This window comes from Acomys russatus, chromosome 7, assembly GCF_903995435.1.
Source record: "Acomys russatus chromosome 7, mAcoRus1.1, whole genome shotgun sequence".
In the NCBI taxonomy this organism is placed as follows: domain Eukaryota; kingdom Metazoa; phylum Chordata; class Mammalia; order Rodentia; family Muridae; genus Acomys; species Acomys russatus.
The window spans coordinates 13,244,113-13,259,723 of record NC_067143.1 but is presented as its reverse complement, the minus strand read 5'-3'; the positions used below and the strand labels follow the sequence as shown (position 1 = coordinate 13,259,723).

The 15,611-nt window shown below is 38.0% G+C and overlaps 1 protein-coding gene across 8 annotated transcripts in view; it reads right to left on the bottom strand.

Annotated features, from left to right (window-relative positions):
• Positions 1-15,611, bottom strand: part of Luzp2 (leucine zipper protein 2) — a 463,171-nt gene that overhangs the window by 172,066 nt on the left and 275,494 nt on the right. For 6 of the 8 annotated variants that reach the window (XM_051148627.1, XM_051148626.1, XM_051148632.1 and 3 more), the window contains exon 4: positions 12,500-12,581. The exons of the other annotated variants lie outside the window; for them this stretch is intronic. In XM_051148627.1, the coding sequence (XP_051004584.1) occupies positions 12,500-12,581 (82 nt within the window). The remainder of the gene's footprint in view (positions 1-12,499; positions 12,582-15,611) is intronic. 8 annotated transcript variants of the gene reach the window in all.

The window sequence follows — 15,611 nt, the reverse complement described above, 5'->3', positions numbered from 1 at the left end:
ACTCATAAGAGTTAGAAATTGGAACCTTTCACCCAAACAAGAAAGAATACACCTTCTTCTCTGCACCCCATGGAACCTTCTCCAAAATTGATCACATCGTAGGTCACAAAGCAAGCCTCAACAGATACAAGAGGATTGAAATAATACCTTGTATCCTATCAGATCACCATGCTCTTAGGCTGCAATTCAACAACAACAGAAATAACAAAAAGCCTACACGTACGTGGAAACTAAACAACTCTCTGCTAAATGACACCTGGGTCAGGGAAGAAATAAAGAAATCAAGGAGTTTCTGAAATTCAATGAAAATGAAGAAACAACATACCCAAATTTGTGGGATACATTGAAAGCAGTGCTAAGAGGAAAATTCATAGCACTAAATGCCTTTAAAAAGAAATTGGAAACATAGCACATAAGCATCTTAACAACACAACTGGAAGCCCTAGAAAAAAAAGAAGCAGAAACACCCAAGAGGAGTAGACGCCTGGAAATAATCAAACTCAGGGCTGAAATTAACAAATTAGAAACTAAGAAAACAGTCCAAAGAATCAACAAAACCAAAAGCTGGTTCTTTGAGAAAATCAACAAGATAGACAGACCATTAGCCAAACTAACTAAAAGGCAGAGAGACAGTATTGAAATCAACAAAATCAGAAATGAAAAGGGAGACATAACAACAGACACTGAAGAAATTCAAAGAATCATAAGATCCTACTTTGAAGGCATATACGCCACAAAATTTGAAAATCTAAGGGAAATGGACGATTTTCTTGATCAAGTTCACTTGCCAAAGTTGAATGAAGAACAGATAAACAAGTTAAATAGTCCCATTTCCCCTACAGAAATAGAAGCAATCATCGATGGTCTCCCAACCAAAAAAAGCCCAGGGCCAGATGGTTTCAGTGCAGAATTCTACCAGACCTTTAAGGGCGAGCTAATACCGATACTCTTCAAGCTACTCCAAAGATAGAAATGGATGGAAAATTACCAAATTCATTCTATGAGGCCATAGTCTCATTGATACCTAAACCTCACAAAGACTCAACAAAGAAAGAGAATTTCAGACCAATTTCTCTTATGAACATAGATGCAAAAATACTAAATAAAATACTTGCAAAACGAATACAGGAGCACATCAAAGATATCATTCATCATGACCAAGTAGGCTTCATTCCAGGCATGCAGGGATGGTTTAATATACGGAAATCCATCAATGTAATCCACCATATAAACAAACTGAAAATAAAAAACCACATGATCATCTCCTTGGATGCAGAGAAAGCATTTGATAAAATTCAACACCCATTCATGTTTAAAGTTTAGAGAGATCGGGGATACAAGGCACTTTCCTCAACATAATAAAGGCTATATACAGCAAGCCAATAGCCAAAATCAAAGTAAATGGTGAGATACTCAAGGAAATTCCTCTCAAATCGGGAACAAGGCAAGGCTGCCCACTCTCTCCATATCTCTTCAATATAGTACTCGAAGTTCTAGCCAGAGCAATAAGACAACAAAAGGAGATCAAGGGTATCCAAATGGGAAAGGAGGAAGTCAAATTATCCCTCTTTGCAGATGATATGATAGTGTACATAAGTGACCCTCAAAACTCCACCAGAGAACTCCTAAAGCTGATAAACACCTTCAGCAAATTGGCTGGATACAAAATTAACTCAAAAAAGTCTGTAGCCTTCCTATACACAAATGACAAGCTTGCAGAGGAAGAAATTAGGAAAACCACACCCTTCACATTAGCCACAAGCAATATAAAATATCTAGGAGTTACCCTAACTAAGCAAGTGAAGGACTTGTATGAAAAAATTTCAAAACTCTGAAGAAAGAGATTGAAGATGACCTGAGAAGATGGCGTGATCTTCCTTGCTCATGGATCGGGAGAATTAACATAGTAAAAATGGCCATCCTACCAAAAGCAATCTACAGATTCAATGCAATCCCTATCAAAATAACTACACAATTTTTTAAAGACATTGAAAGTTCAATTCTGAACTTCATATGGAAAAACAAAAAACCCAGAATAGCTAAAACAATCTTGTACAATAAAAGATGCTCCGGAGGAATCTCCATACCTGATCTCAACTGTACTATAAAGCAATAGTAATTAAAACAGCATGGTACTGGCACAGCAACAGGCTGGTTGATCAGTGGAATCGAATCGAAGACCCAGATATGAATCCACACACATATGGTCACTTGATTTTTGACAAAGAAGCCAAATCCATTCAATGGAAAAAGGATAGCATCTTCAACAAATGGTGCTGGTCTAACTGGAGGTCTATGTGTAAAAAAATGCAACTGGACCCATATTTGTCACCTTGCACAAAACTCAAATCCAAGTGGATTAAAGACCTCAACATAAAACCAGAGACACTAAGCCACTTAGAGGAAAAAGTGGGAAAGAGCCTGGAACATATTGGCACAGGAGACAACTTCCTGAACAGAACACCAACGGCCCAGGCCTTAATGTCAACCATTAATAAATGGGACCTCATGAGGCTGAGAAGCTTCTGTAAGGCAGGAGACACTGTCAAGAGAACAAAGCGACAGCCTACAGACTGGGAAAAAATCTTCACCAACCCTACATCTGACAAAGGTCTAATATCCAAAATATATAAAGAACTCAAGAAATTAAACACCACCAAACCGAATAACCCAATTGAGAAATGGGGCTTGGAACTAAACAGAGAATTCTCAACAGAGGAGTATCAAATGGCTGAGAAACACTTAAAGAAATGCTCAACCTCCTTAGTCATCAGGGAAATGCAAATCAAAACAACTCTGAGATTCCATCTTACACCCATCAGAATGGCTAAGATCATAAACTCAAGCGACACCACATGCTGGCGAGGAAGTGGGGAGAGAGGAACACTCCTTCATTGCTGGTGAGAATGCAAACTAGTACAGCCACTTTGGAAATCTATCTGGTGCTATCTCAGAAAAATGGGACTAGGGCTTCCTCAAGACCCAGCTATTCCACTCCTTGGAATATACCCAGAAGATGCTCCAGCACACAAGAAAATTTGCTCAACCATGTTCATAGCAGCCTTATTCATAATAGCCAGAACATGGAACAGCCTAAGTGTCCCTCAGTAGAATAGTGGATAAAGAAACTGTGGTACATATACACTATGGAATACTACTCAGCTATTAAAAACAAGGAATTCCCGAAATTTGTGGATAAATGGATTGAGCTAGAAATGATCATAATGAGTGAGTTAACCCAGAAGCAGAAAGAATCAAATGGTATATACTCACTTATATCTGCATACTAGCCCAAGGGGCATGTCCCACGAAAGCCTTCACTTACCAGGAAACTGGGACAGAGGGGAAGGCATCCTATTGGGACTCTAAATGAGAGACGCATGGGAGAACAGCAAAATAAAAGGATCCAGAGGGTCCTAGAAATCTACAAGTAGAACAATATGATAGGCAGATTTGGGCCCAGGGGTCCTGCTCAAACTAAGGCACCAGCCAAGGACAATACAGGAGGTAAACTTTAAACCCCTTCCCAGATCTAGCCAATGGTCAGAATATTCTCCACAGTTGAGTGGAGAGTGTGATACGACTTTCTCACGTACTCTGGTGCCTCACATTTGACCATGTCCCCTGGAGGGGGAGACCTGGTGGCACTCAGAGGAAGGACAGCAAGTAGCCAAGAAGAGACTTGATACCCTATGAGAATATATAGGGGGACGTAATCCCCCTCAGGAACAGTCATAGGGGAGGGGAATAATGGGAAAATGGGGGGGAGGAATGGGAGGATACAAGGGATGGGATAAACATTGAGATGTAACAAGAATAAATTAATTAAAAAAATAAAAATTAAAAAAAAAAAGAGTTAGAAATTGGAAATGGCGTAGATGTTCATCAACGGAAGAATGGGTAAAGAAAGCATAGTATTTTTATACAGTAGACTATAACTTAGCTGTTAAAAAATAAAATCACAAAATTCTCAGGTAAATGGACGGAGTTGGAGAAAAAAAATCATCCCAAGTGAGGCAACCCAGATCCCAAATGACAATGATATGTATTCACTTATATGTGGATGTTAGCTCTGAAGTCTTCTATAAGCAGGCTACAGTTCATATAACCACAAAGGGTAGATATAGAGTTAAAAATTGGTGTGTTGGGGTGTTGGGTAGACATAGGATGGGGATTTAGAATAGATTTTTACGTGTATGTGTGTGTGTGTGTGTGTGTGTGTGTGTGCATGTGTGTGTGTGTGCGTGCGTGTGTGCGTGTGTGCATGTGTGTGTGCATGTGTGCGTGTGTTGGTGTTCCTGGAATAGAAAGATGAAACAGGAAGGAAGAGGAGGGAGGTGGATGAGGTGTGGAATATGAGGAGAGACAGAGAAACCTCAGGACCATTTTAAAGGTCATGTAGAAACTTAACACAGCAGAAGCTTCCTAAAATATACATGAAGGTGATCTAAATGGAATCACCAAATAACGCAGGAGGCGGCACTTCAACCGAATGTCTCTCATCACTAAACGAAGCCTCCAGTTTCAGGAGTTCTTGGTCAAAGGGGCTTCATAAGAAATCGCAAACAACCAAGGCTGTTGCCAAGGCCGCTGGTTGTCCTCCACAAACTGATGGTTCGGCCTCTTGCTGAAGACAGCACACAGAAATCATTAAACATGGAGAAGTTGAGCTGGTGCCTACATAAAGCCTGCACCCCTACTGACATAGCTCAGGCCACTGGAAGTCACTCTGCATGCTACCAAAGAAGGAAAAATACCAACCAAGTCACAAACCCTTAGAACTACAATGATGACCTGCCTCCCTGCAAGATTTTGCTAGTGAAATTGTGGCACAAAGCCTTCAGAACTAACCAACCACTATCTGATTGGATTTAAAGCTCAGTTCATGAGATGGAATCTATGCCCAACACCACTCAGGTGAACAAGAACCTAAGACTAGATAGGCCAGGGACCTTAGGGGGAAATAAAATTTGACTCTTCTGCTAAAGGAACATAGCTATAAGATGACTTCTAGTAGCATTCTGCTGTACTCAGATCGGTGTCTTCCTCAGTCAGCATCAGAGAAACTTCTCTCTGCAGTAGATGCAAACAAATACAGAGACCCACTTCTGGACAAGGTATAGAGAGTGAGAGACCATCCCTAAATGGGATGTCTTCATTATTTGCCCCTCATCCCCAAGCAATTAAGGGTTCAGGGAAACCTGTGGAGGAGGCAGAAAGACTGTAAGGTTGGAGAAGACCAAGGAAGTGCCTCCTAATGACAAAAGGACCTATGCAAATATAAACTCAGAGACAATAGCGGCATCCACAGGGCCTGCACAGGGCTGATGGGGTCCCAGTGCTGGGAGGGAAAGTGGACATAAACCCATATGCTTAATCCATAAGCTATCTCCAGTTGATAACCAATCACAGTGGAGTCTTACAGTATACAAACCACTCTTTTTTTTTTTTTTTTTTTTTTTTTTTTTTTTTTTTTAGAGGTAAAGCAAACACATTTATTCCAGCAAGATGAAGCCCCTTTATAAACCCCACCCAGGGTCCCATTGGCTCTAGGATACAAGCTGCTGCTGTCGCTCCTCCTCATTGGTTTATGTCTCCTCACCAGCTATTATCAGTAGAAGAATGGATAATGGATTACAAACCACTCTTAAGGCCAGGGCTTAGATAGCCGAACAAAAATGCACTCGACGGCATTTCCGGATGTTCTCTGTCTCAAAATGCTTCATTTGTAACCTTACAGGCTCTTTGTGTATATACTATTCTTTTAGGTTTTGTGTTTTTGTGAGATTTCTGCATGTATAAATGTGTGTGTCTCTGCATCTATATGTTTATTGAGCTTTATCTGTGGTACTTTTTCTTTTGGTTGTTTATTTTATCTGATCTAATTTTATTTTTATCATTTTTTGGATGCCTTTTTTATATCCAAATGAGAGAAAGAGGGGGTGTAGGTTTAGGAGGGTGAGAACGAGGGAGGGATCTAGGTGGAGTTGGGGAGGGAAAACCACAGTCAGAATATACTATATTAATAAATCTATTTTCAATGAAGATAAAAAGAAACCAATCTGAGAAGCTGAGAACTAGCAATAATCTCCCTGTGCTTCCTGAGTGTGGATATAATGTGACCCGATTCGCCATGATCCTATTACCAAATCTGTTACCTCTAAGTGCAATAAGGGAATAATTCCACCAACTGCTAATTGAAGTGTCCTTCTTTCCTTAAAGTGGCTTTATCAGACAGGTTGAAATGTCAATGAGAATAGTAACTAGTATCCATTCCCAGTATTAGGATTGATGGATCATATATACTATTTTTGTAGCCTTGGCTGTCCTGGACTCACTTTGTAGACCAGGCTGGCCTCAAACTCATAGCGATCCTCCTGCCTCTGCCTCCCGAGTGCTGGGATTAAAGACGTGCGCCACCATGCCCAGCACTATTTTTATAAGGAACCTCCACAAGGCATATGTATGAACTGATTTACATTTCCAGCAAAAATACACAGATATCTTTGTGGTATGAACAAACATGTTTTTATTGTCTTTATTCTACTCCATATATATATATATATATATATATATATATATATATATATATATATATATATATATTCCTGTACGTTTGTAGCTATTGTAAAGCATTACTAAGTTGGCACACATGTTGGCTAATTCATTATCAGGGACATTGTTATCAGGATGTGAGTTTTGTGCCATTAGAAGGGCTTTCTGGTAAAGATTTTTTTTTTTTTTTTTTTATTTTTGATCACGACAGCTGCAAAAAGAATTATCTGAATTTTACTTTTCCAATTTGGAATTTTTTTCTTCCTTTTGCCTGATTGCTTTGATGAGGACTTCCTGTACCATGTTTAGTAAGTGTTATGAAAATGAGCATTCTTTTACTGATCCAAGTGTCAGAAAGCTTTTAACCTTTCCATATTAAGGATAATATTGCCTTTTAGATTCTGTAAGCAGTCTTTATGTTAAGATATGGTCCTCTTTTTCTTAATTTGTTTGGATTTCCTCATGAAATGGCTTTGCAGTTTATCAGGTGCCTCTTGTGCATCTGTTGGTCACGCATCTGTTCTTCATGATGTTGACATAGGGTGTTTTAGTTATTAATGTGAATATTTGACCCACCCTTGAGTTCCATTGTCATTACTTATTTTATACATTTATTTTATTTTAGAATAATCTAAATGAATTGGTATTAGTTCTTTTTAAAACATATTTACAGAAATCGCTTTACTAGTAAGTGCTTTTCTTGAAGCTATTATTTGTATTTGTGTTTCTCATTAATATTAATGATACTGAGAAATATGGTCTGTATTTTTCAAAATTAAGGAAGTGTTTATATATTATAAATTAATTATGTGATTATAATTGACTATCATTTGTATTTGTATTTCTCATTAATATTAATGATACTGAGAAATATGGTCTATATTTTTCAAAATTAAGGAACCATTTATACATTATAGATTAATTATATTGTTATAATAAATCAGAAAAACTTTCAATATAGTATTAGTGTTCTTGAATATATATATAATCACTTATGTCTCAATACGTATTTTATCCCTGTAATATATAACGTATTTTTTATCTGTTCAGAAAAGTTATTGGAGCTTTCTTACATATTTGTATTAGTTTACATTGCTGATTGTATTTTTACACTATTTGCTCATTTGCTCTGCATTGCTATTATTTACAGGTTGATGGGCTTTGATGCTGCATGTTTGAAGTTGTACCGCTTAGGGCAGGTTGATTTTCCTGGGTTTACAAAACTATTGCTAGTTATGTCTTTGTTTTTAAAGTATTCTGTTTAGAAAACATTCTCATTTTGCCAATTATCTTCCTTAAATGTTATTTTGTATTCGTTTTTTAATTTGCTGTTTATAAAGAGTAACATTTGTAATTTTTAAATTTAACATTTTTATGTACAAATTTCTTTAATTAAATTTTGTCCCAATTTAAGATCATGTGTTAATATTTTTACACTGTTTTAAGTTCCTGTGGTTTCTAATACATTAGAATTTTGGTGAGCTTGGACACTTACTTGCTTTTCTCCTTGTACTTATTAGTCCATTTCGAGTTCTGTTGTTATATGAGTGTGCATGACACATATCGTGTTCTTACCACTGCTCATGACCACTCCCCTGTCCCAGGACATCTCACATTGTCATTTCTCATGAAAATCCACTTGCATAAGGCGTTCCTCGTCTGGGAAGCTGATATCTGAACAGAAAGCTACTGAATTATACTTGCTGTTATCCCCATCGCCTTCCTTTCATCTCCTTCCTATCTCTTTGCAGGGAAGATCAAAGACAGCCAAAAGGAGTCCTTTCCTTTTTGCACCTAGAGTCAGTCATCTCAGGAAAGGCTGTCTTTGAAGTTGGTCACTCGGAATCATTACTTTATTCTGTGAGCTGCTCTTTTAGTAGCTCATATATTTTCTGACTTTTGACATCATATTGGGGGATGAGTGTGCACAATTTTTAACTTCAATACAAGTATTAAGCAAATCACATGGTACTTCTTCACATCATTCCACTATCTTAAGTCTAGCAACTTAAACTGATTTTTTTCACAGTTTACACTGAATAAGACTTTTTATAATATTCCAAAAATAAAATGCATAAAGGACATATATTTTATGCTATAATGCAATCTATTGCTTCCCAACACAGGATCATTCTAAAATGTCATCATAGGTCCATACACACTTCTGTGTATGGGTAAGGAAATACAAATATAGGAATACATGGGACCTAAAATATTTAAGTGTTATAGTAAATAACAGGAAGAGCCTGTCTGAAGGTACCACATGTCTGTTACATTACCAGAACTGGATTGTGTTGCCATCATGAATGAGGATGAAGTTAGAAATGCTCAGAGATCGCTGTTAGATCGGTGATCTAGCTAACTGCTGTAAGACTCCATTTTTGTGAAGCAGAACCTCAAGTCAACCTCATACAGCTCATTGTCAGTATTTAGAAGCAGCTGCTGGAAATCCAAACATAGTATCTGGGTAGTGTAACTAAATGGTTTTAATTACTTAGAGTTGAAACATGAGAACTTCCTAATGATGAAGACTAGGCTACGTGAACCTGCACCCCATAGCATGTGCTGCACTTCCTGCACCACGATGCTTTCATAGAGAAAATAATGAGATCTCATAATATCCACTTAACAGCTCAAAGTTCTAGAACAACAACAACAACAACAACAACAAAAAAAAAAACAGCAAACACAGCCAAGAGGAGTAGACAGCAGGGAATAATCAAACTCAATCAATAAATCAATAAATTAGAAACAAAGAGAAAAATACAAAGAATCAACAAAATTAAGAGTTGGTTCTTTGAGAAAATCAACAAGATAGACAAACCCCTAACCAAAGTAATCAAAAGGCAGAGAGACGGCATCCATACTAACAAGTAAGTGACAAGGAGGGCCCAAGGGTGGATACTTGAATCTCACTGAGTAGGCAGTAGTAGTAATGATAGCTTATAGTTTTGAAGTTAGTTACAATTCATTATCCACTTTTCTTTGTACTGTGTGCACAGAATCATAATTACCCAATGAATGGTTTTATAAGTGTCCCAAGTAGTCAATAAGAGAGCCTGAGAAGACAGAATGAGCTTATAGGAATATGGAATTAAAATGGTGAGCAGAGAGGGAATAGCAGAATATCACTTTCCTGTCTACTGTAACGTATATGCTAGACATAATTGCAATGCTAATATAATCTTTATTATTTTAATGTGGTACACTGTCTTAATTGGATAAATAAGCCACCTGGCAGAATCTTGATCAACACTAGAGACTACATGGTCTACTAGGAATTATTCTCAGAACAGCATGCTAACCCAATCCTTGCAAACAAGTTCCAGATTAGTAGAAATGTTAGGAGAGTGGGGATAAGAGTGCTAAGACTTCAAGCAAATTCTTGAGAAAGGCAACCGGAGCACGCTGGTTACGGGGACCATGCTCTGTATCTATGGCAGCTCTACAATTGGATATTCTCTTTGGCCTGTGCTCTTTCAGAGTGACAGTGTTTTCCTCCGAACTCTGGGTAAAGTATGGGCATCACTGTGGGTGTGTGCCTTGGATATTCTTCCTGCTGGCAAGCCAGAAATTTACCTCCTGTGAACTATATCTTCTTAGGAAGGAATCAGTAAAACAATATGGCTTTATTACAAGTGTCTGAGAAAATAGTGAATGGAGAAGGTTTGTTCTCAAGGGCATCACTCTTTAATCAGATTAAATTTCCTGAGATAAATTCAAATGAAGTCTGGTCCCAGCCTCTAGAGACAAGATTGCAGACAGAACCATCTAATAGTCTAGGTCATGTATTGAGGGAAAGGATGACTAGGCATGTGCTAAAAAAAAGTGTCCATTCTTTTATAAAACACTTGGTGTCGAGATAGCCAAGCATTAGAACATCCAACATAAAACAACTGTTTTCATGCTGTCCAAGTATGTATTATCTTGACAGATGGAAGAGCTAATGAGAAATCCTTAACAGGAAACAATCCTGCATACAGCATAGCAGACCATCATTATGAGAAAGGCTGCCCTTAGGAGTCAGCTGGCTTGACTGACAAACTGAACCAAGTTACAGAAGCAAAGTCCACAGGCTAACCAAAGTTGTTAGAAGCTTTTCAAAGAAAAGGCTCACTGTAGTCTTCAGAGAGCTGTGGATTCCAGTAATTGGCCACAATGGATACCAGCACTAATCTTGTCTCTGGTTTCCAACACTGAGGCTTTATTTTATTGGTGCTGCAGAGTCTGTTCCAAGAACCATGGCCTGGATCAGCCTCATTTGGACTAGCCCAATCGTGTGCTTAAAATGCCTTTCTCTATCCTTCTGCCTACATCACTGTATCCACAATACGTCATGCATTCTCAGGACCATTCTTTCAAATAACAACCAACCAGCTCAAGAATAACACTTTCCAGTACCACTCCAAACCACCCTGGACCTGCCCTCATGACCTGAGGGGCAGATATTCATGTTGTGAGGTAGCTCCTATGTCTCAAGGCTACTGCAGCTGTTCACATTATCCATCTATAGAGGAATTTGAAATCAGATCATGGTTGCTCTGTCAAGAGACTACATCTGAAGACCTTCTAGATCTGTGTGATCTGGCTGGAATACAAACAAGTCTTTAATCCAGGAGACAGAGGCAAACAGATCTGAATTCAAGGCCAGCCTGATATAGAGAAAGTATCAAGTAAAGAAAAATTTAGGTCCGACTGTGATGGTACATGACTTTAACCCCAACCATGAAAGTATGATAAGGTTAGTTTGTAGGAGGAGGCATCCATGTTTGAAAGTGATGTCTGAGTGGCAGAAAAATGGCAAATCAGAGGAAGATTTGACAGCATAGGATATGCCCAACTATCATGAGAACAGGGAGGAAAAGGGCAATGCAGACAGAGAGAAGAAGCTGTTTTACTGGGACAGTAATGAGAGACAGGTTGCATAGAAAGAGAACACTCAGGTGAAGCCTGAATGATCCAGAGAGTGAGAAGGAGCCAGAAGATTAGCAAAGATTGATGGAGTTCATTTGCAGCCAAGCAGAGCAATTCAGGGGCTGAGAGAAAAGCCAGATTGAATAAATCAGCTGGGAGAGCAGTCTGACACAGAATATCTGAGTTGAACCAGCCAGCTATGAACTCAGAAAGAACAAGCTTCTTAAGCAGTAATTCTCAGGCTCTGAAAACATTCTAGGCCTAGGTTAGATTGTATGGAGGCTAGAAGCTTCCAGGACTAGGCCTAGGTTAGCAGATGGAGGCAATAATCTTCTGAGACAACAACTGAAACAGGTGGAAAAGTTCCTTTTATACCCATCATAAGCGTCTTTAGCTGTCTCACCATTGTGTTGCCTCTGGAATCAGAGTGGGATTTCCTGTCCAGTTCTACCTAGTAGCCAATTCTAGCCTTCCCCATGTTGGCCTTGGGTATGACATACCCAAGGATGGCAATCTTTCTTCTCAGTAATATGTTCAAATCTGTTGACCTCTAACAAAACGTATTTCCTATGGTACTATATATATTATATTTGTAAAACTAGATTCAGGTGCTAGATACAAAATAGAAGTTTTATTCTTGTAAGTGGTACAAAAGTGAGTCTGGGAATTGAAGTTAAGATCTATATCCCAGCATTGTTTCAGGAGCCAATTTCCTGTCCCTTCTGAATATCAGTGATAAAAGCCAAAGTGTGAAGGTCAAAAGGCATCATCTTGGAAAGACCTGGCGTCAGTTGGCCCCTTAATCTGTGAGTCTTGCCTTACAAATAGTTTGTAGGACTGATGACTGATCAGCAGTTTTTATAACAAATTGTGGCCACGAATTATACTGATTAAAATGACTAAAGCTTCTGTTATTGTGACTACATCTTTACTCTTTATGGTGCATTTTTCCATAGTGATGTGAGAAAGGAAAGAAATGCCTTCTCTGTCCCAAAGGTAATAGACAAAGGAGAAACATAAATACACTCACTGTGGCCTGGTGTTTCTCAGCTTTCTCAGATGTCTCTTTAAGCTGATTCTGCAGGGCTTCCTGGACAGACTTCATTTCTTCCCTAGAACAAAGAGATATCCTATGAATCCACCCTCTTCCATGAACTTTACAAAAATAAGTTTGTCTATCTATCTAAATTTAAGGAACAGCTAATTATAATTAAGCAAGACTACAGAGACAGAAAAGGATGCATCTAAATACTCTGATGACAAAGGGCTTTCTTTCTAGTCACATGCTAAATACAGGTTATACTTACGGGAAATTGCCTTGTTATTATGTTTTATAAGAAGCCTATGGTGTGAATCACAGTGAGCAACGAAATATGTTCAATTAACTCAATATAGTAATTCGAATTAGAAAGCCAATTTAACTGACAGCATGTTAGGCATGAACATGCTGGGTCAAAAAGTCATTATAAACTTTTGAAAGAATTTACTTTAACCTTCTGATCCTCATAGTTTATTAATTCTATAACACTGTGGCTTAGATATACTTTATAAGATTTGAGAATTTTTATGAAAACATAAGGGAGAAAGATTTAGTTTTAACTATGCACAGGAAAGATAATATATGACTATAAATGCATGGACATTGTACTGCAAGATCCTTCACATGCGTCATATATGCCTTATTTTAACAGGGTCGATTGAGAAAACAAAAATCAATTGGTCTCTCATATCCATAATGTAAGTCAAGAAAGGTTCTTAGTGTAAGGGTTGGGGAAATGAACAGAAGTATGTTGTGTGTGTGTGTGTGTGTGTGTGTATGGATGGATGTCATGACAAAAGCCATTATGTGCTAACATAAAATTGTTATTTTCTGTATTCCTCTTAATAATTCAGAATTTACGTCTGTAGGATTAGTGATATTTACTTGCTCTGACTTAGGTGATTTTATCACCTAAACAACTACCTCAATAATATTGGATTATAAAAGTTATTGTGCATGTGTGTGCAATAGAGGGCACATATTTGATATATGACCATGCCTAGAGAAGCTGCCTAAAATCAACAGCAACAAAACAGATCACTGCTCTATTTCATGAGAACCAAGGCTGGTCTAAATTATGCAATTAATTGCTGTAAAACTAGCTCTGATAATTTGGGTAAGTGATAAAATTCCCTCCTGGTAACTTTCTTAATTTAAAGCTGGGCACAATAATATAGCTTCTTTGTAGGCTTGTGGCAAAGTTAAAATGACATAATAAACAAAATGTTTAGCACAAAGCTTGGAAATGCAAATTACTTATTTTATATCCATTTAAAAAAAACAGTGAGGCCTCATGCGCACTCTTTGAGCAGGATGCCCCATAAAATGGGTGCTGCAATTTCCTCTGGCAAGAACAGTCTGTGTCTCCTAGATTTCTACTCTAAGTACTGTAATCATGCAAATTTAATTTTCAAGAGAGACTAGAGAGAGAGAGAGAGAAAGAGAGTGAGAGAATAGAGAGAATATATAGAGAAGATAGAGAGAATAATTTTTGGAGTCATTGTGGTTCTGGGCAAATTCATGATCCATCTTCTAAGACTAAATTCTAGCTTGGGGAATTTCATATACAGACACTTGAATCTAGAATATCACATGTCTTATAAAGGACTTTTGTGACATAATAATTAAATATTAGTGAAATATATAAATATTAAATACAAATAATATAAAATAAAATATGTTATATACACTGGGTGTACACATATTATTTATACACATATACATATATATCGATACATATATATATACATACATATATATACATATTTTATCTATATGTAAAAATAATATATCAAATCATAATATAATATCTGCTCCTGATAGAAAACTGATACAAAGAGGCAGTGGCATTATTTACAGAACATATATACTCACACCTGTAGGAAAGCATTATATTATTTCTATTGAGAGGGAGAAAAAGAAGGAAGGAAGGATGGTAGTGAGAGAGGAAGAAAACAGTCTTCTACGATTAGAAGTTGAAATATGAATTATACATTCAAAGAAAATGTTAAAATAATTTTATAGTAGCTACTACTTTTCACCCTAGATTTTTTTAATTTAAATAATTTATTCAGATTAAATCCCATTTGTTATCCCCTCACTTATATCTTCCCATTCCCCCTCCCTCCTTCTTTCACCCTATTCCCCTCCTCTAGGTCTGTGACAGAAGGGGACCTCCTCCCCCACCATATGATCACAGCCTCTCAGGTCTCACCAGATAGTCTGCTTCCCCTTCCTCTAAGGGCCACCAGGCCTCCTCACCAAGGTGAAGTGGTCAAATAGGAGGCATCAGAGTTCATGCCAGAGTTAGTTCCTGCTCTCCACACAACTGTGGAGAATGCGCTATCCATTAGCTAGATATGAATAGGGGGTCTAGGCTACTGCATACATTGTCCTTGTTTGGTACAATAGTTTGTGCAGGCCCTTCTGGGTCCAGATCTGTCAGCCTTGTGGGGCTTGTTATTGAAACTTTGCCCTAGATTTTTTGTTTAAGCTATCTATTTCTAGCTTTAACAGTAAATAATATACTTAACAAAATTACATTATAGGAGATAAAATAAAAAAAAATCTTGTATTCTGATATCTAAAAGTAAACAGACAAAACAAGATGAAGCAAGCAGTGATATCTGGTAGTAAACAAATGTTGGAAGGAAGGCTCAGTAGTTAAAAGCATTTGTTCTTTTTGCAGAACGAACCAGGTTCAGTTCCCAGCACCCATGTGGTAGTGCGATTGCCTGCTTCTCTTCTCTGAGGCACCATCCTCCCCCTTTGGTGCAGAACTGAATCTCCTTCTAAGAGCAGGTGGCTCAAGTGACATGTTGAGGTGGCTCACATGCTTGGCTACCTTAATATAGGTTTTCATACTGTGCAAGCATTGGGGGCCTACTTTGTGTAATTTTTCCTCCATATTTTTCTCTCAGCAAGACATGAATTTCAGGTGGCAATGAACTAGCAACTTACAGAGAGAACGCCTGCCACTTGCCAAGCTTCCTCCTGGTTTCCAGAGACCATCTCAAGTGGTCAGTTGTCTTACAGTGCTCTGAGTCCATGTTGCCTCTAGTAGCTCCTCCCTCGACCCAGCAGAGAGAACAAAGTAGGATTT